General features: G+C 42.2%; 1 protein-coding gene across 4 annotated transcripts in view; it reads right to left on the bottom strand.

Annotated features, from left to right (window-relative positions):
- CEP350 (centrosomal protein 350) overlaps nucleotides 1–20,604 on the bottom strand; it is a 159,080-nt gene that overhangs the window by 123,005 nt on the left and 15,471 nt on the right. For all 4 annotated transcript variants that reach the window (XM_008263850.5, XM_008263852.5, XM_089299463.1 and 1 more), the window contains exons 2-6: nucleotides 13,751–13,836; nucleotides 12,124–12,167; nucleotides 9,455–9,569; nucleotides 7,755–7,914; nucleotides 1,473–2,095 (exon numbers count right to left, since the gene is read on the bottom strand). In XM_008263850.5, coding sequence (XP_008262072.3) covers nucleotides 1,473–2,095; nucleotides 7,755–7,914; nucleotides 9,455–9,569; nucleotides 12,124–12,167; nucleotides 13,751–13,823 — 1,015 coding nt within the window. In that variant the 5' untranslated portion in view covers nucleotides 13,824–13,836. The remainder of the gene's footprint in view (nucleotides 1–1,472; nucleotides 2,096–7,754; nucleotides 7,915–9,454; nucleotides 9,570–12,123; nucleotides 12,168–13,750; nucleotides 13,837–20,604) is intronic.

The following is a 20,604-nucleotide window of genomic DNA, read 5'->3' as shown; positions in this document are numbered from 1 at the left end:
CACAATTCCTTCCAATTTTCAGTTCCTCATGATATAACTTCCCTTGTTTCATGATCAGTAATGGCATGTTTCACTGCGACACTGATGGAGCCACTCTGAATATACAATCGAGATCGTCACTTTGATCTTCACGCAGTGTATTTCTATTTTTCAGTAACTTCTGTTCATCACTCGCAGCAGAGAGATTCAGTAGCTCATTCGTCCTGTTTCTCCACTTCTTGGATGGTGGTCATTCTGCCACCACACTCTGTGAGACGTTTCACGCACCACTGTCTGTCCAGCTGCTCCGCAGCCTGACTTTCTGTGTTGTTATCCGTTTCAGGTCAGATAAACATAAACGCTTCTTTCTCGTATCACTGTTTCTCAGTAGGGTATCTCAGGTATTTTTGGGATTTGCAATATGTTTGTATCACAGAGCAGAGAAGAAGCAGAAACACAATAAGTGATGCATGTAAGTCTTGGTCTCAAGCAGGGCACCATGGGAAACCTGCCACTGGCACACCCAGTCTGTACACATGCCAAGTTAGTAGCCTTTCTCTGTGTGCCCACATGACAGAAGCTGGGTGGCAGCCATGAAAAAGGTGCAACATGGCTAAAGGGGGCTAAGAGGTTGTTCTCCCTTCCTCTATGGGGTACCACATTATGTTTTGTGCATTTTTTTAAACGATTATTTCTTTATTTCAAAGAGTTACACAGAAAGAGAAGGAGAGGCAGAGAGAGAGAGAGAGAGAGAGAGAGAGAGAGAGAGAGAGAGAGAGAGGTCTTCCACCCACTGGTTCATTCCCCAATTGGCTACAACGGCCAGAGCTGTGCCAATCTGAAGCCAGGAGCCAGGAGCTTCTTCCAGGGCTCCCATGCGGGTGCAGGGGCCCAAGGACCTCGACCATCTTCCACTTCTACTTCCAGTTTCCTGCTAATGTGCTTGGGAAGGCAGCAGAAGATGGCCCAAGTAATTGGGCTCCAGCCACCCATGTGGGAGACTAGGATAGAGTTCCTGGCTCCTGGTTTTGCCCTGGCCCTAGCGAAGGCAGTGGAGCCCTTACTTGGGTCCCTGCACCCCCAGGGGAGACTTGGAAGAAGCTCCTGGCTCCTGTCTTCGGCCTGGTCCAGCCCGGCTGGTATAGCCATTAGTCATTTGGGGAGTGAACCAGTAGATGGAAGACATCCCTCACTCCTGCCTCTCTGTCTCTATCTCTCCCTTTCTGCTGCTCCTTCAAATAAATAAATAAGTAAATATTTGTTAAAAATCTAATTCTGGACTTTAACTCCAGAAATTCTGATTTAGGTCCAATGTAAGATCTAGGAATCTGTATGTATTTCTTAACATGTATCTTGAAGTAATTTCTTAGGCAGCTGATCTGAGAAATTAAATTCTGTTCTAAAGACGATCTTCTCTAAGCAAACACATCCTAGGGAGAAAGGGAAGCAAGGAGGCAGGAGGAGAGAGAAGGGTACAAAGCCTGATCACCAACCTTTGTACGTGGGAGCAGGTGGTGCTGTTGCCACTTTCCTGACCTTTGCTGTCACTGAGTTATCAACACTGACAACCATTACCGGATGGTCAATATGACCCAGATTCTGGCCCCGGCCGTTTATTTCTTCTGAATGTTCCCACTGCTTCCTAATCCGCTCCTTGAGTTTTTCCAGTTTGATGTCATGTTGCCGCCTCTTTAAAATGTCTAATCTTTGGGAACTGGAAGTACTAGCAGAGGATGGAGAAGAGTCAGTCAGCCTTAACACTTTTGGATCAATATCTTGGCCCATGTTATTCATGGAAGGCTTCAAATTGTTCTCGTTTAGTTTTGCTCTGTTGGGCATTTCTTCTTCAATTCTCAGAGGAGGTCCCATCTTAATCAAACATTCAGAACTTTGTAATGCATCAATTGCAGGTCGATCATTTAAAAACCTAACAACTGTATCATTCGTAACGAAGGATTGAGAGCTGTCAAAATCACAGCAATGCATATTCTGTTCTTCTCGACTGCTTAGCATCCGGTTCCCACTCTCAGCCTTTTCTTCATTAACATCTACACAATATACAGGTTTTGAGTCCAGATAGCTGGGACTTAAACTGGAAGGTGCACCATGGATTTCCCTATAATAAAAAATAAGCTTTGTTACCACAGTTAATAACAATATACTATTTAATTGAATACTGCTAAAGTAGTACATTTGAAATACTCTCACCATAAAACAATGATAAGCATGTGAGGTAACTCATATCTTAAATAGCTTCACTTAGCAATTCTACAATGTATACATATGTCAAACCATTATTTTGGGGTTAGACATTGGGCCCAGCCATTAAGACTCCAATCTGGATGCCCATATCCTACATAGCAGTGCTTGGATTCCCAGCTCTGGCTCCTGACTCCAGCTTCCTGCTAACACGGTCCCTGGGAGCAGCAGTGATGGCTCAGTACTTTGGCTCCTGCCACCCACGCAGGAGACTGGCTTAAGCTCCTGGCCCCCAAATTCAGCCCTGAGACCATGGTAGACAGTTGAGGACTGGACCTGCAGATGGGAGCTCTCTATCATGAAGTAAATAATTTTAAAAATTGTGAATAAGAGTACAAAACTAGTCAAAATGAAACCAATCATACAAACTAAATAGAAACTTTAAGTTTATATGAGACACTTAAAAACACAAGAAATTCCAGTAAATTAAAAATAGTAATACTAATTAAAAATACTAAGACCCAACGTTCAACATCTCTTTATTAAGTTGAATAGCAAAATATGTGTGCAGAGATTTGAGAATTCCAGGAAATGGGACATTTAAAACTTTTTTTATTTATTTGAGAGGCAAAGAGAGACAAATAGAAAGAAAAAGTTCTCATTCACTGGTTCACTCCCCAGTGCCCCCAGCGGCCAGGGCTGGACCAAGGCCAAAGCTAAGAGCCAGAAACTCAATCCAGGTACTACAAGTGGGAGCAGGAACCTATTAACTTTAGTCACTACCAATGTCTCTCCAGGTCTGCACCAGTAGGAAGATGGAGTCAGGAGTAAAACCAGGAATTTAACCCAGTACTGTAATGTGGGATATGGTGTCTTAACCATTAGGCCAAATATCTGCCCCCCAAAATAGAATTATAATCCAACTTTAGGTATTTATTTGATGTCTGTTACCACTGGATCACTCTCCAAGCGGCCCCAACGGCTGGAAATGGGCCAGGCTGAAGTCAGGAGCCTAGGACTCCTTCCACGCCTCCCAAATGGATACAGGGGCCCAACCACATGGGCCATCCTCCACTGCTTTCCCTGACACAATAACAGGGAGCCAGATCAGATGTGCAGGAACCAGAACGTGATTCAGCACCCATATGGGATGTTGGTATTGCAGGCTCAACCTGATGTGCCACAACGCCAGCCCCAGCATCTTAACTAACAGGGAAAAAGTTCTCAAATATTGGCATCTTACATGTGTAACTTCTAAATAATGTGCCAAATTAACAAATAGATTGAGGATAGAAATAAAATTAGAAAGTACAATAAATATTTCCCAAATAAATGTGGTTAGTAAAGTTAAACCTCTCTTAACCATGGAGTATTTTTTTGGATGCCTCAAACCATGGAGACCATTATCTAGAAACTCAGAAGTAGGGGCCGGCACTGTGGCATAGCGGGTAAGGCCACCGTCTGCAGTGTCGGCATCCCATATGTGCACCGGTTTGAGTTCCGGCTGCTCCGCTTCAGATCCAGCTCTCTGCAATGGCCTGGGAAAGCAGTAGAGGATGGCCCACGTGTTTGGGCCCTTGCACTTGCATGGGAGACCTGGAAGAAGCTCCTGGATCCTGGCTTCGGATCGGTACAGCTCTGACTGTTGCGGCCAATTGGGGAGTGAGCCAGCAGACAGAAGACCTCTCTCTCTTTCTCTCTCTCCTTCTCCTTCTCTCTTTGTAACTTTCACTTATAAATAAATAAATCTTAAAAAAAAAAAAAAAGAAAGAAACTCAGGAGTAAACAAAGACTGGAAAAAGTCAAAGCACTTATAAAGTTTGCATTATCTGTTCACAAAAACACTAGCAAACGTCTCCATCAGATACAACTTTTATTTAACATAGCATTCTAACAAGCTTTACTGTAGGAAAGTGGTTTATTAAAAGGGAGGCTAATGTAGACAAACAATCCTTGGCAGTGAGAGAGCATGGGAATCATGAAGGCCTGTGTATTTCCCCAAGGAGACAGTCTACAGTTCCCGTCAGACTGCCATCGAGCCTGAGATCCTGTGTGCGTGGACTGGGGCTGAGCAATGAGTCCTGCAGCTGCCACCAGAGAGCAGACTACACGGGGTCATTTTCACCCTCTAGACAGACTGCCACCACTGACGGTTAAAACCCTGTGGCTCTGAGGTGGGCATTCGCCCTAATGGTTAATCACTGACTGAGACACTGGCATCACAGACGGAGTGCCTGGGCCTGAGTTTCAGTTTCACTCCTAATTACGGCGTTCTTCTAATGCACACCCTGGGAGGCAGTACGTGATGGCTTCAGCAGTTAACACCTCGGCCGGCTTCCCAGATCTGAACTTCCGCCTTGCCGAGCGCCGGCTGTTGAAGACATTTGGGGACTGAACTAAAGGATGGGACCTGTGTCTCCTCTCTAAGTCTCTCTTTCTTCCTTTCTGCCTTGTAAATAAACAAAATTATTTAGGTCTAAAATTAGTATCTTTAGGGAGTGTTTAGCCTAGAGGTTGTCATATCAAAGTACCTGAGTTCAAGTGATTGTGTTCCTGTCATCCACACAGGAGACCTGGACTGCATTCCTGGCTGCTAGCTCCAGCCAAACCCAGCCCCAGCCTTGGCACACACTTGGGCAATGACCAGCACACGGGAGCTCTCGGTCTCTAATTCTGCCCCCCAAATCAGTAAACTATGCAACAAATAAACAGAGGCAGGTGCCTGGCCTACTGGTTAGGATGCCAACTGGGATTCTCCGCGTGCCTCATCAGAGTGCCTGTGCTCGGGTCCCAGTTCTGACTCCCAGTTCCAGCTCCCTGCTACCACGCAGTCTAAGCAGCAGCCGGTGTCGGCTCGAGTCACTGAGTCCCTGCCGCCCACAGAGAGACCTGGATTGAGCTTCTGGCTCAGGGTTTCAGCCCAACTCACATCCACCCATTATGAGCATCTTAGACAGCTCTTTCTGTGCCTCTCCAAAACTTAATTTCTTTTTCTTTTTTTTTTTTAAGATTTATTTATTTATTTTAAAGTCAGAGTTAGAGAGAGGAGAGGAGAGGTAGAGGTAGAGAGAGAGAGAGAGAGAGAGGTCTTCCATCCGATGGTTCAATCCCCAATTGGCTGCAACAGCTGGAGCTGCGGCGATCCAAAGCCAGGAGCCAGGAGCTTCTTCCGGGTCTCCCACGCGGGTGCAGGGGCCCAATGACTTAGGCCATCTTCTACTAGTTTCCCAGGCCACAACAGAGAGTTGGATAGGAAGTGGAGCAGCTGGGACTCGAACCGGCACCTATATGGGATGCCAGTGCTCAGGCCAGGGTGTTAACCTGCTGAGCCACAGCACCAGCCCCAACTTAATTTCACATAGTCGTTCATTCCCTCACACATCAAATACTTTTTGAATATGTGGATGGGTATTCACTACACAATTGTTCAACTTTTCCATAAATCTGGAATTTTTTATAATAAAATGTTAAGGAAACTGTTTACTAAATATTGAGTACGTGCTAGGTATTAACCTAATGCTCAGAGAATAAGACAAGATTTATTCCCTCACATAGGCTGGTGTACGGAGCAGAAATGGAATGCAAATATAACAGGACATGAAAACGCTATAACAGAGGTTACATGCTATCATGGGAGCACATATTATTAATTAACAAGGCCTAGAAAATGGAGTGAGGTAGAAACAGATCTGGCATGTTTCATACAGAAAGTCATAGAAGAGTTTAAATAATAAAAGTAGAGAAGGACATTCCACTCTCAGCTATGGTCCAGATATTCTCTTCTTTACAATTCCTACACAATTTTAACTATCAAGTAGTATTCTTGCAAGAACCGTATCAGAGTATGTATGAACAAGAGTCAGGAAGTCAGTCTCCACACTATTAGGGATTATGCTTCCAGGCAAGTCAGTATTTCTGTGTATAGAGATTCTGAACTGTGATAATTGTTCAACTTTCTCATTTCTCCTTTTCTTTTTTTTTTTTAAAGATTTATTTTACTTTAAAGTCATAGTTACACAGAGAGAGAGAGAGGGAGAAGCAGAGAGAGAGAGAGAAAATCTTCCATCTGCTGGTTCAGTCCCCAAATGGCCACAAAGGCCGGAGCTGCGCTGATCTGGAGCCAGGAGGCAGGAGCTTCTTCCAGGTCTCCCATGTGGGTGCAGGAGCCCAAGGACTTGGGCCATCTCCCACTGCTTTCCCAGGCCATAGCAGGGAGCTGGATCAGAAGTGGAGCAGCTGGGTCTCGAACCGGCACCCATATGGGATGCCGGCACTGCAGGCAGCAGCTTTACCCGCTACACCACAGCGCCGGCCCCGACATTTCTCCTTTTCTAAGCTGTGAACTTTTACCTAGATTAAATCCTTGGCTTTCTCTCTGTATTTTTTTCACCACTTCTATTACTTCAATACTAGTGACAACTTTCAAATTTATATTTTCAGCATACCAACTGAATATTTTCCCTAGATATTTCAAAACTGTATCAAATGTAACATTAAAAATTGCATAATCCATTGCCTCGCCTAAATTATTTATCTTAAATTTAAGAGTACAAATATATACCTAGATTTACCAAGCATCATCATGAAACACCTTGATTTACTGGTCGATACTTTAAAATATGAAAAATACTGACAAACAAAATGAAGAAACATGATCTCATGTTTACTACTTACTCATATGACTATTTGCCAATACTAAGAGTGGAAACATATTTAATCATTAGTAAATATGTTTCTCAAGTACAAAATTCCATTATTTTATTAACTAAATATCATAAACTATGTTAAAATGCAAGCCATTTTATACTACAATTTATCGAAGTTCACACATCAGTCTTTAACATCTAAGTTGCTAAAAGGAGCCACTGGCAACAAAATAATAAACCAGTTCATGTTTTTTTTGTTTGTTTTGTCTTTTAAAGATTTAACTTATTTGTTTGTTTGAAAGGCAAAGCAACAGAGAAAGACTTTGCATCCACTGGTTCACTCTCCAAATTCTAGCAACAGCCAGGTATGGAGCAGGCCAAAGCCAGGAGCCAGACATTCCATGCAGTTCTCCTACAAGGGTGGCTTCCGCTGCCTTCAGTGGTGCTCCAGTGGAAGCTGGACTGGAAGTGGGACTCAAACCAGTGCTGCAAGATGGGATGCCAGCATCACAAGCGCTGGCTAACCCACCATGCCTCCATGCCAGCCCAACCCGCATTATACCTCCATCAAGAAAGACACTGTAGACGCATACTACTACAAAAGCATCAATCAACTGCACAAAATTCATTATGTAGAATTCTGAATCTGAGATATTAAGAAAAAATAGCCACACTTCCAGAGACTAAACAATTTGTTCCTAGCAAACCTATTTAAAATTACAATGTTGGTTGTCTGGGGTAAATACTACTATTTCTTCCCTCCAAATATTTATCTATAAAAGAGTATACTGTAGTCTATATTTCATAACATAAAATATTTTTGCCATATATCATTCAGAATGAAAAAGGTAATATTTGCATTAAAAACTAATTATAATCTTACTATAAACACTACAGGGTAACCCTAAGAAACTTTTTTTGAATACTAACCTGTAGGAAACCAAAGGGTCACGAAATTCTACACGATTGTTTTTCTTCACGTTACTCTCCAGGGTGGTAGCTCTGAGAGGACGACGGGATTTCTCTTTTCGTGATTTAGAGGACTTGGCAGTTGGAGCATTAACCCAGGAATCGTCCAGGCATCTACCATCTAAAGGAAAGGAAATCTGTGAGAACAGATGACGTAAAACACAACCACCTCTGACTCTGAGTAGTGCCTAACAAAATCACTCAGATTTATGGGAGGCATTTCCACTTAGATATTATATAAACAGGCGAAAAAATTCATATTAAATTATTATAGCACCTCAATAAATAGAGAACGATTATATTCTGCACAGTCTAAAATAAATTCTATATATAAAATTCTTTTGTCAATGGCTGCAATTCACAATTCATAAATACCAGACAAAATCCAAAAACTCACAGGTTAAAAAGAAAATCACAGTTTGGGTAAAGAATACTAACTTAAAGGTTTTTGCAAAACCAATTAGGAAACCAACCAAAGCCTCAAACATACAAAAGATTTGTATAGAAAATATTTGTACTGGGGCCGGCGCCGTGGCTCACTTGGTTAAATCTCCACCTGTGGCGCTGGCATCCCACATGGGCACCAGGTTCTAGTCCTGGTTGCTCCTCTTCCAGGCCAGCTCTCTGCTGTGGCCCGGGAGGACAGTGGAGGACGGCCCAAGTGCTTGGGCTCCTGCACCCGCATGGGAGACCAGGAAGAAGCACCTGGCTCCTGGCTTCAGATCGGCACAGCGCCAGTTGTAACAGCCATTTGGGGAGTGAACCAAGGAAGGAAGACCTTTCTCTCTGTCTCTCTCTCTCTCACTGCCTATAACTATACCTGTCAAATAAATAAAAAAAAAAAAAGAGGCCGGTGCCGCGGCTCAATAGGCTAATCCTCCACCTTGCGGCGCTGGCACACCAGGTTCTAGTCCCGGTCGGGGCGCCGGATTCTGTCCCGGTTGCCCCTTTTCCAGGCCAGCTCTCTGCTGTGGCCAGGGAGGGCAGTGGAGGATGGCTCAAGTCCTTGGGCCCTGCACCCCATGGGAGACCAGGATAAGTACCTGGCTCCTGCCATCAGATCAGTGCAGTGAGCCGGCCGCGGTGGCCATTGGAGGGTGAACCAACGGCAAAGGAAGACCTTTCTCTCTGTCTCTCTCTCTCACTATCCACTCTGCCTGTCAAAAATAAATAAATAAATAAATAAATAATAAAAAAATAAAATAAAAAATAAAAAGAAAATATTTGTACTGTGTCAATCTATGACAGTATCTGTACGGAAGATATTCCATCTATGATTTTTAAAATCCAACAAAAAATACATCTCTTAAGTCAACTGAATTTTACTTTCAATGAGATATATTATACCTGTAAATAAAAAAAAAATGAACCAGACATACATAATCCCAAAACCTCAAAATCAAATTCTTATCACCAAGAAACAAACAAAAACTCATTGTCAAAGATGAAGTAACAGTACAAAAGTCCCTGGTTTAAAGACGGTGAAACAGCATCTACAGTCACTGAATATGAAGCCACTTCATAACCAAAGGAGAAATAAACGCTGATGACTGATGACATACAGCTGTTGGCAAACACAGGGACTTTAGAAGAAACTAAATTAAAACAAAACAAAGAAAAATTCATATGTAATATATCTTTAGAACTAACTTTATACATACCTTTTCTACTTATTTTTCGGGTACCACTTGCAGAAAACTTCTTGGCATCCATGACAGAATCAAACACAGCTGTACTGGTGGGGGCTACTTCCAATTTGTTTTCAATGTGTCTCAGCTAAAGTTTAAACACCATCGCAACACATCAGTTAATTCTGTAAATAAACCAGCTACCACTGATTACAGAGTTAACACTATACTGCCCAGTATCTTTCTTTTCTAATCAAGAAAAAACTTGGGAAGGTCTTTAAGCAGTATTAGAATCTTCATCACTTACTACTTCAGCTATAACAGCTGCCACAATGCTGCCCAAATTTGCACAGTAAAATAAAAAAATTATGAAGTATTCAAAGGTCTCCTATTTGTCTTGCTGAACTATTTTAATCATTGAGTTTTTTGAAAGCAATAAATTATCTGACATTTTTTGTGACATGTCATTATGCAATATATCTTGTACAATTTACATGCACAAATGAGGAAAGAGTGATTTAGCTGAATTAAAATTTAGGATTGTGGGCCGGCGCCGCGGCTCACTAGGCTAATCCTCCGCCTTGCGGCGCCGGCACACCAGGTTCTAGTCCCGGTCGGGGCGCCGGATTCTGTCCTGGTTGCCCCTCTTCCAGGCCAGCTCTCTGCTGTGGCCAGGGAGTGCAGTGGAGGATGGCCCAAGTGCTTGGGCCCTGCACCCCATGGGAGACAAGGAGAAGCACCTGGCTCGGATCAGCGCGGTGCACCGGCCGCAGCGCGCCGGCCGCGGCGGCCATTGGAGGGTGAACCAACGGCAAAGGAAGACCTTTCTCTCTGTCTCTCTCTCACTGTCCACTCTGCCTGTCAAAAAATTAAAATAAATAAATAAATAAATAAAAGAAAAAAAAGTTTAAAAAAAAAATTTAGGATTGTTCAAACAGTCACAATATTTTACAGTTTTGTATCTATAAAATAAGGACAAAATTCACAAGCTAGAACTCAGGTTTCACATTTACTTTGTAATATTAAGTCAACTTTTAGTATAACTACCAATGTTCTCAATGACTTTAAAAAAAGAATTTTTTCCAAATAATACAGAATTACATACTTACAGGATAAGATTTAGGAAGCCAAAAACATTCAAAATTAAATTAATTAAAATCCTATCACACAGATAAATTCCTTGTATGAAATTTTCATTTATCTTCTTTCAGATTTTTGCAGTGTACTGTACTTCAAAATGGGAACAGGTGCAAGCACTTGGCCGAGTCACCAAGATGCACATGTCCATATCAGAATACCTAATTCAGACCCAGGAGGCAGCAAGTGATGGCTCAGGTATTTTAGTCTCTGCTACCCAGACTGGAGATCTGGATTGAGTTCCTGATCCAGTCTGAGCCCAGTGCTAGCCACTGCAGGCATCTGGGGAGTGAACTAGCAGAGTAAAGTCTGTCTCCCTCTCCACCTCGTTGTCTGTCTGTCAATCTCTCATAAGAAAAAAGGGGAATAATATCTTTTACATACTAATAGTTCTGCATGAGGCTTTCCTTCTATTAAATTATGAGCCCCACCATCTTTAAAAATCTTCAAAAAAATACAGTATTTTTTAACAACTATTAATAGTTTAGCTCTAAATTAAATTAAGGGGTTAAAAAAATGATTTCTTTATAACAGATGTTTAACACCTGCCTAGGAGACAATATACACTGGTATCTATATCTATATTTCTATTTCTGTATCTATATCTATATCTAAACAAAATCTGATCCTGCATTGGATCAAATCTGGTTTATGTATCTTTTCTAGATTCATTTTCAAAGCAGTCTAAAGAGTAGAAGAAAACACCATAAAAGTACTCAGACAGGAAAGAAAGAGTGATTCAAATTCAGACGGTGTACTAAATACGGTAAGGGTAATTTGCCCAGAGAGCAAATAAAAAAGAAAAGGGTTTTCCAGTGAAGAGACTGAAGTGTGCTTGCAAAAGTTCATGGAAAATAGGATTAAAAGATAAGCTTATTTTTCCACAAACTTTCTGAAGTCTCCTCATTGTGTCACTTGCCCAATTTGCATTCCTAACCTCCAGATAACACTGGGCAGAAGACAAATGGGAATAAGTGGCTCAAAGTCCCATTTCTTAGTTAGTACCAGAGAAAACTGTATGTTACTGCCAGGAAAAAAAAACAAAAACAAAAACAAAAACAAAACAAAAGCAGGTAATGCCCAACCCACTCAAGAAGCTAGCGCTGTTTATTTCCTCCTTGACAATGAGCTTCAATATAAACACAGCACCACCTTCCAAAATGTATCACTTTAAAGCTCCAACACCAGTTGCTAAAGGTGAAGAAAAAGTTATAAATTATTGTACTTTCCATATTCCCTGGTATAATGCTCCCAATACCTAAAATAGTGCCTTATTTAATCCTTTACTATTTAACAGCTGTCATGTTTGTTCATTGTGTGATACATGAGGGTACTTCAATAAGTCCATGGAAAACTGAATTAAAAGAAATTTATTTGGTGCAAAAATGTTTTGAAATCCTTGCACAGTTTTAGTATAACATACACTATCCACAAACTATTTAAAGTACCCTCATATAGTATATAATTTTCAAGAAAAGGCTATAGAAAACATTTGAATCTATTCAATCATAACAGAAAATCAATTTTAAATCAGAAACGAGTAAATGGAAGCTAAGACTACTTACAGTAGCCTTGGACTGAGAAAGTGCATCCCACGACGTGGTTATGTCTGCCAGAGGAAATTGATAATTAGTGAATCCGAATCTCAGAAGTAGACTTTGGAATCTCAATTTTAGTAAGTCCCAAAATGCATTCAAAAGTTAGAAGATTACTTTAGTAGAAAGACCACTCCTCATGTGGAGTCAAAGTATGCTTTGCCTCCCTAACGACTACTCTGCAAAGTCAAGCTTCCCAACACAAACATGGTTTAGGGTTTAATAGACACTGACACTACTAGTTCTTTAGAGAGCTGGACCAACACCCCTACCACACTCACATCAGACATCTCCAAAAACAAACAATATATTCAGTTTATCCCAATGAGCTGAAAAACTACAAAGTTTTACATTTCATTGTATTTCCATTATAATGTGAAAAAGAAACTAGTTCAGACTTCAGTCTATCAGTAGAAACAAAGATAAAATCTTTCAGATGACAGGCCTTCAAATAGTTTAAGGCCACATATTTCCCATTAGTCATCCTTTTCCAGGATATTTTTATTTCCCCAAATATTCCTCACATTATTTCATTTCCAGGTTCCTCAGAAACCAAATAATCTTTCTCCAGATCTCACAAAGTTTGCCAATCTCCACCAAAAAATATTATGCATTAAAGTTAACTCTAGGGGACAGTGTTGTAGCATGGAAGGGTAAGCCGCTGCCTGTGACGCCGGAATCCCATGTGGGCGCCCAGTCCACATTCCGGCTGCTTGACTTCTGATTCAGCTCCCCAATAATGCACCTGGGAAAGCCGTGGAATATGGCCCAAGTGCCTGGGCTGGCCTCTGTACCCATGTGGGAGACCTGGAAAACACCCCCTGGCTCCCGGCTTCGGCCTGGCCCAGCCCTGGCACTTCAGTCACTCAGGGTGCAATACCAGTGAATGCAATCTATCTCTTTATCTCTCTATTTTTCTCCATATAACTCTGCCTCTCAAATAAAAAAATATTTTAAAAAAAGGTTAACTATAATGCATGATTTTAAAAAAGAGTTCAATCAGACTATTCTGTTGTTTATGCACTACATGTCTAGATTATATTAGGAGTTATATTATACTATTTAGGCCAGCGCCATGGCTCAATAGGCTAATCCTCTGCCTTGCGGCGCCGGCACAACGGGTTCTAGTCCCGGTCGGGGCGCCAGATTCTGTCCCGGTTGCCCCTCTTCCAGGCCAGCTCTCTGCTGTGGCCCGGGAGTGCAGTGGAGGATGGCCCAGGTGCTTGGGCCCTGCACCTGCATGGGAGACCCAGAAGAGGCTCCTGGCTCCTGACTTTTGATTGGCTCAGCTCTGGCCATTTGAGCCATTGAGGAGTGAACCAGCGAATGGAAGGCTTCTCTCTCTGTCTCTCTGTCTGTAACTCTACCTCTCAAATAAATTATTTAAAAATAAATAAATAGAAAGGATGCATTCTTCCTTGACAAGACAGTTTACCACAGATGCCTTTGAAGATGAGGTATCATGTATATTAAAATTTAAATTTAAAACTTTTTTTATAAATCAAAGTTTATAATTTTCATTTATTGATTAGCCCAGATTTTAACAAATTTGACCTAAATAAGGGACTAAACACAGTTAAGAAAAAAAAAATCATACCTTGAACAGTATCCTTGCTTTGAGAGTTTCTTGGATTTGGTAAAGGCACCTCTTTTGATCTGCTGCTCCTCATCCTGCCCAGTTACCTGCAACCACATCGACAGGACTCACTGAACATCGGGATTAGGGTAAGACTGGAGGCAGGCATCTGGTACAGCGGGTAAGCTGCCCACATCCCATGGCAGAGTTCCTGGCTGAGACCCAGGGTCGCGGCCAATTCCAGCTTCCTGCTAATGTGCACTTTAGGGTGGGCCGTAGTGGTGGCTGTAGTAGCCAGGTACCTGCCACCCATATGGGATACCCAGATCCAGTTCCTGGATTCTGACTTTAGCCTGGCCAAGCCTTAGCTGCTGCAGGCATTGGGACGTGAAATATCAGATGAAGTATCTATCTCTGTCTTTCAAATAAATAATAAGGTTAGTAAAGAAAATACTGTGACTTATATTGCTCTTTCTAAAAGTTTAAAAAAAATCTATCATCTCTAAAATGTTATCTTTATAATCTCAATAGTTTCCAGTCATTCAATAATTTTATTTTTCCTTAGAAAAGCCATTAAAAATTATATTGTGACCACTTCACACACATTAAGATAACTATTATTTTAAAAAAATGTGACAACAGGGCTGGAAAAGATGTGGAAAAACTGAAACTCTTGTGTGCTGTTGGTGAGAATACACAATGGTACAGTTACTGCAGATAACCGTATGGCAGTTCCTCAAAAAGTTAAAAATAGGGGCAGGTGTTGTGGCGCAGCAGGTTAAGTAGCCATCTGAGATGGCAGCATCCCACTTAAGCCCTGGTTTGAATCCAAGCTGCTCCACTTCTCATTTAGCTCCCTGCTAATGCTCCTGGGACATGATGACCCTTGGGGACATTATGCTAAGTGAAATAAGGCAGTCATAAAAAGACAAATACTATATGATTCCACTTATAGGAAGTACCTGGAATAGTTAAAATCACAGGACAGAAACCAGAAATGGTAGCTGCCAACGGCTGGCAGAGGGAGGAATGGGTAACTGTTGTTTAATGGGTATGGTGCTTCAGTTTTTCAAGAAGAAAGCAGTTATGGTGATGGATGGTGGAAATAGTTGTACAACATGAATGTACTTAATATCACTGAAGTGTGCATTTAAAAATGGTTAAGGCAGGGGCTGGTGCTGTGGTGTAGTAGGTTAAGCCTCTGCCAATGACTGGCATCCCATATAGGTACCACTTCATGTCCTGGCTGCTCCTCTTCCAATCCAGCTCTCGGCTATGGTCTGGGAAAGCAGTGGAAATGGCCCACGTGCTTGGGACCCTGCACCCCAGTGAGAGACCTGGAAGAAGCTCCTGGTTCCTGGCTTCGGATCAGCACAGCTGTTGCCGTTGTGGCCATCTGGGGAGTGAACCAGTGGATGAAAGACCTTTCTCTGTGTTTCCCCCTCCCTCTGTCTGTAACTCTACCTCTCAAATAATTACTTTTAAAAAAATGGTTATGGTGGTAACTTTTATGTTGTATTTTACTACAACAAAAAAATGGACAGAAAAATTATATCATGACTCAAACAGAAAAGAATATGATCTGCATTTGGATTAATGACAAAAGTTCTATTTTCCCATGAATATAGAGGAATTATTCTGTAATAAAAGTCATGTAATAGTAACACCAAAGGTCTGGAAAATCGAGGGAGAAAAACTCATCCCCTACTTTTAAATTCCTAATATAACCATTAAGATAGTTTGCATATTCTCTTTTAATCCTTCCTTTTTTTTTTTTTTTTTTTTGCCTGTTCATGTCTGTTGCCCATCTTTTTTTTCTTTTTTAAGACTTATTTATTTATTTGAAAGGCAGAGATACAGAAAGAGGAGAAACAGAGAGAGAAATCTTCCACCTGCTGGTTTACTCCCCAAATGACCACAAAGGGCCAGAGCTGGGCCAGATTGAACCCAGTAGCCAGGAGCTTCCTCCAGGCCTCCCACTTGGTTGCAGGGCCCCAAGCACTTAGGCCATCCTCTCTGCTTTCCCAGGCACATTAGCAGGGAGCTGGATCAGAAGTGGAGCTTTCCTCCAGATGTTGCGGCCATCTGGAGTGACCAGAGGGTGGAAGATCTCTAACTCACTCTCTCTCTCTCTAACTCTACCTTTCAAAAAAATAAATTAAAAAGAATTGGTCACAACAATACCTAATATTTTTTTAAAATTACAGCATATTCGCCATTAACAAGGTGAATGTACTAACTGTGGCCACAGGATCTAAGATGTGCCCTGTTGAATACCACAAATACATTAAGTGAGGAATACCAGAAACAAGAGTACATAATTACATTATAGAAACTACAAAATAGAGAAAAGTAAAGGTGGGCATTTGGCCTAGCAGTTAAGATGCCCACACCCCTTATTAGAGTACCCGGTTCCAAGTTCCAGCTCTACTCCTTATTACAGCTCATGTAGACTCTTGGAGGAAGCAGGTGCCAGCTCAAGCAGCTGGTTTCCCGCCACCCAAATGGAAAAGCTGGAGTGGGTTCCTGGCTCCCAGCCTGGGCCTTGCCCAGCCTTACCTGCTGTATTTAGGAAGTGAACTACCAGATGGGAGCTTTCTCTGTGTGTGTCTCTAAAATCAATAAATAAGTATGAATGTGCTACAAGTGTGAATTCTCAGGGCAGAAAAAGAGGAAATGATAATACAGGAACTGGAAAACTGTCAAGAACAAGATCATTTTTTCCTTTTCTTTGGAAGCCACATGGTTTCCCACTTATTTTCTTTGATCATCCTCTTGCTTCTTCATCATGAGTTTGCAGCATAGCACCTCACATCAGCTCAGACGCTTCACAATTCTAAAATTCTGTCATCTCTTTTACCAAGGACTAGATAGACTCCCCTTCCATCAATCCTCACTCCTTATCCAATCAGCTACAGCTGGGATGCCACACAGACCCTTGTTAGGGAGAATATAGTTCATCCAAAGGAGACTTTAGGTAGGCAGACCCATCTGAAATTCATTTCAAATATACTACAGAAAATGTGTTAAGGGTAGTACTGTTTAGGGGAGAAACATGCAAAACTTCAAAAACTCTGTGACAGTCTCCTTTCAGAGATCCATGCAGGGCTTTTCCTAATCACCAAAAATCATGATTCTTAATCTACTGGTAAAGTTTTCACTTCATATTTTAAATTCCGGATCTTATAAATAGTCCTTCAATTAACAAATCTCTTTTTCCAAAACAAAAACCAGGGCACAGTCTAACACTCTATCTAGGAAATATGCGTTTCTGGTATCACGATGTTCCAATGGATGGGCATTATATTACTAGCATTAACACTTTGAATTTCAAACTTTCTTTATGAAACGTTCACTACTCCTGGGATTAGTAAAACTCACCTCTCCTGTCTCCCTTACCACCTGCTGTTTTCCCACTTGATTGGATGACCTCTCTCCGTCTACTAAGTTCATCACTGCTAACATTCCCCAAGATTCTATTACCAGGGCGCTTCTTTTCTAACTCCTTCTTCTGAGGCAAACTCATATTTTCATGGCTTTTACTGTTTCCTAACTGTCGTATTTCTTTCCTAAATCTCTCTCTGAGCTCTGAATCTAAGTTTTCAACCTGAAAGCCTATTTCCAAATACCACTGTCAACTCAATTTTATCAAGTTTAAAACCAAATAAATTCATTACCATCTACCTTCAAAATCATTCCTTCTTGTTCTCATCTTTGGCATGCCTGCCTTTCCCTTACTCCATCACATACACTGAGTTACCGAGTCATTTCTACCTTCACAATATTTCTCTATTATGACAATATAGATTATGCCTCCAAAAATCTTTTACATTTTTTAAAATCAAAAAGTAAGATGAGGGGCTGGCACTATGGTGTAGCAGGTGAAGCCGCCTGCAGTGCCGGCTTCCCATATGAGCACCAGTTCAAGTCCCAGCTGCTCCACTTCTGATCCAGCGCTCTGCTGTGGCCAGGGAAAGCAGTAGAAGATGGCCCAAGTCCTTGGGTTCCTGCACCCACATGGGAGACCCAGAAGAATCTGCAGGCACCTGGCCTCCGATCAGCCCAGACCTGGCCATTGCAGCCATTTGAGGAGTGAACCAGCAAAGCGAAGACCCCCCCCCCACACACACACACTCTATCTCTCTCTCTCTCTAACTCTGCCTCTCAAATAAATAAATAAATAAATCTTAAAAAAAAAAAAAAGTAAGATGAAAGGGTGTTTAGCCTAGCATTCAGGACACCTGCATTCCACACTGAAGGACCTGGGTTCAGTTCCCAGCTCCCACTTCTGATCCCAGTTTCTTCCCAATGAAGACCTAGGAGGCAGCAGTGATGGCATGATAAATCTCACAAGTCTTCACATTAATTCAGATTCCACTAGAGTACACTTCCTAAACATTCAGAACATTTTATTATCTAAAAATCCCCTTTTAATATATAACTAATTTTCAAAGATTTATCTGAAAGGCAGAGCCACAGAGAGGGAGAGAGAGAGAGATCAATCTTCCATCTGCTGGCTCATTCCCTAAATGGCCACAACAGCCCAGGATGAGCCAGGCTAAAGCCAGAGGCCATGCACTCAATCCAGGTCTCCCACCTGAGTGGCAGGAGCCCATGGCACTTGGGCCACCTCCTGCTGCCTTCCCTACACATCTGTTGGAAGCCTGGTCAGAAGCGGAATAGCTGGGACTGGAACATTGCAAGCACCAGCTTCACACACGCATCACACCACCTGCCCCTCTGTGCCTGCATTTCGTCTGGCTAGAAACCCACGAAAAAATCGTCAAGCCCAGATTCTAACGTCGTCCCCAAGAATCCCCCTCAGCAGTGATAAGGCAGTGGTGCTGGCTCAAGTAACTGGGTTCATGCCACCCACGTGGGAGACCTCAACTACAATCCTGGCTCCAGGCTCTGGCTCCTGCCCAGCCGCAGCCATTACAGGTGTTTGGGGGAGTCAAACAACAGATGGGAGCTAGCTTGCACTCTCTCTCTCTCATCTGAAATAAATAAATAAAACTTAGGGGGAAAGATATCTCTATAATCCTTCTCTCTCTTGCCTCTGTTCAGAAAATCAGTCTTAGCCTAATTTATGGTTAACTTCCTAAATTATCTTACTCCTAATCCATTCTCCAAACTTTGGCCAAAGTTATCTTTCTAAACCAGAACTAGCAACTCTGCTTTTGTAACTTTGCAGTTATTATCAACTGTAGGATCAAGTTCCCCTACTGCTTAGCACGACGACACCAGGAGCTCTTCCCAACACTGACGGTCTCATCCCTTGCCATCCTCATGGATACCAACTGTTCCTATCATACAGCCACGCCTAGAGTGCACCTTCTGAACACAGAAAACTTCATTATTCTATATCCTCTTTTCCTATATTCTGTCTGGTTGGAAACCCACAGAAAACCTTCAAGGCCAAATTCTAATGTCTACCAAAATTTTTCTCAGATTGTTCCTTAATCAAATTATTACTTCATCCATGTCCCACAGCACTCTGTTCATTTTTTATAGCGTTTTTCATTACATATACACACATATAATTCATTCATTCAATGAAACACTGCCATCTAGATTCACTGAGCAGGAGAAAACTACTCAAATAGGGAAGACATTTCTCCTAGCTACCCACTTGAACCAGGATTAACTACCAGGCCCGCGGCTTCAACCTCATGATAAAAAATCTTTGTCTTGGGGTGCAGCGGGTAAAGCCACAACCTGTGACACCAGAATCCCATTTGGGTGCCAGCTCATGTCCTGGCTGCTCCACTTTTGATCTAGCTTCCTGCTAAGGGCCTGGGAAAGGCAATGGAAGATGCCCCAGTGTTTGTTCCCCTGTGACCCATGTGGGAGACCTGGATGAAGCTCCTGGCTTTGACTTGGCCCATTGCTGGCTGTTGTGGCCATCTGGGGAGTGAACCAGTAGATGGAAGATTTCTTTCTCTCTATCTCTCCCTCTAACTCTGACTTTCAAAATAAATAAATATTTTTTTTAAATCCAGTTTAAGAGGAATGGTATAATCAGAGCCAAAAAAAATTCTTTGTGGGAACTACCAGAGGGGTACCACTGCTGAGTGCCAGGCTACAACTCTGCAAACACAGCTGCCTTGTTAAGAACTCTACATGCTGGCCGGCACCACGGCTCACTAGGCTAATCCTCCGCCTGCAGCGCCGGCACCCTGAGTTCTAGTCCCGGTCAGGGTGCCGGATTCTGTCCCAGTTGCTCCTCTTCCAGTCCAGCTCTCTACTGTGGCCCAGGAAGGCAGTGGAGGATGGCCCAAGTGCTTGGGCCCTACACCCACATGGGAGATGGCTTCTGGCTTCAGATCGGCGCAGCACACCGGCCACAGCAGCCATTTGGGAGGTAAACCAACGGAAAAGGAAGACCTTTCTCTCTGTCTCTCTCACTAACTCTGCCTGTCCAAAAAAAACAAAACAAAACAAAACAAAACAAAACAAACAAACAAAACAAAACAAAAAAAAACCCTAAATGCACAGGGAGGAGGAGGAAGGGTGGCAGCATGGGCTGGGCTGGAGGGTGTGGTGGGAAGTATCATTATGTTCCTAAATCTGTATATACGAAATACATGAAAACTGTGTATTTTAAATAAATTTGTTTAAATGTGGAAGAGGAGGAGGAAAATAACAACTCCATCTCTTTAGACAACCAAGTTCTCTCATTCTGGAAGTACAGTGATGTCCTCAAGTACCTCCTCCTAGCAAACCCGAACCCTACCTGACCTACATGGAAACACTAACAAGGACTCTAGGATGCAGCCTTCTCCACCCAACAGATCATATGTGATTAATCTAATCAGCAAGCTTAATATACTCCTCCAAATATTCATACCATACCATTCCTTCTCCTAAAATCC

Source organism: Oryctolagus cuniculus, chromosome 7, assembly GCF_051225735.1.
Source record: "Oryctolagus cuniculus isolate XC-2025 breed Fujian yellow rabbit chromosome 7, ASM5122573v1, whole genome shotgun sequence".
Taxonomy (NCBI): Eukaryota; Metazoa; Chordata; class Mammalia; order Lagomorpha; family Leporidae; genus Oryctolagus; species Oryctolagus cuniculus.
The sequence above is the reverse complement of the archived record's forward strand: the minus strand, read 5'-3'. Positions and strand labels throughout refer to the sequence as shown.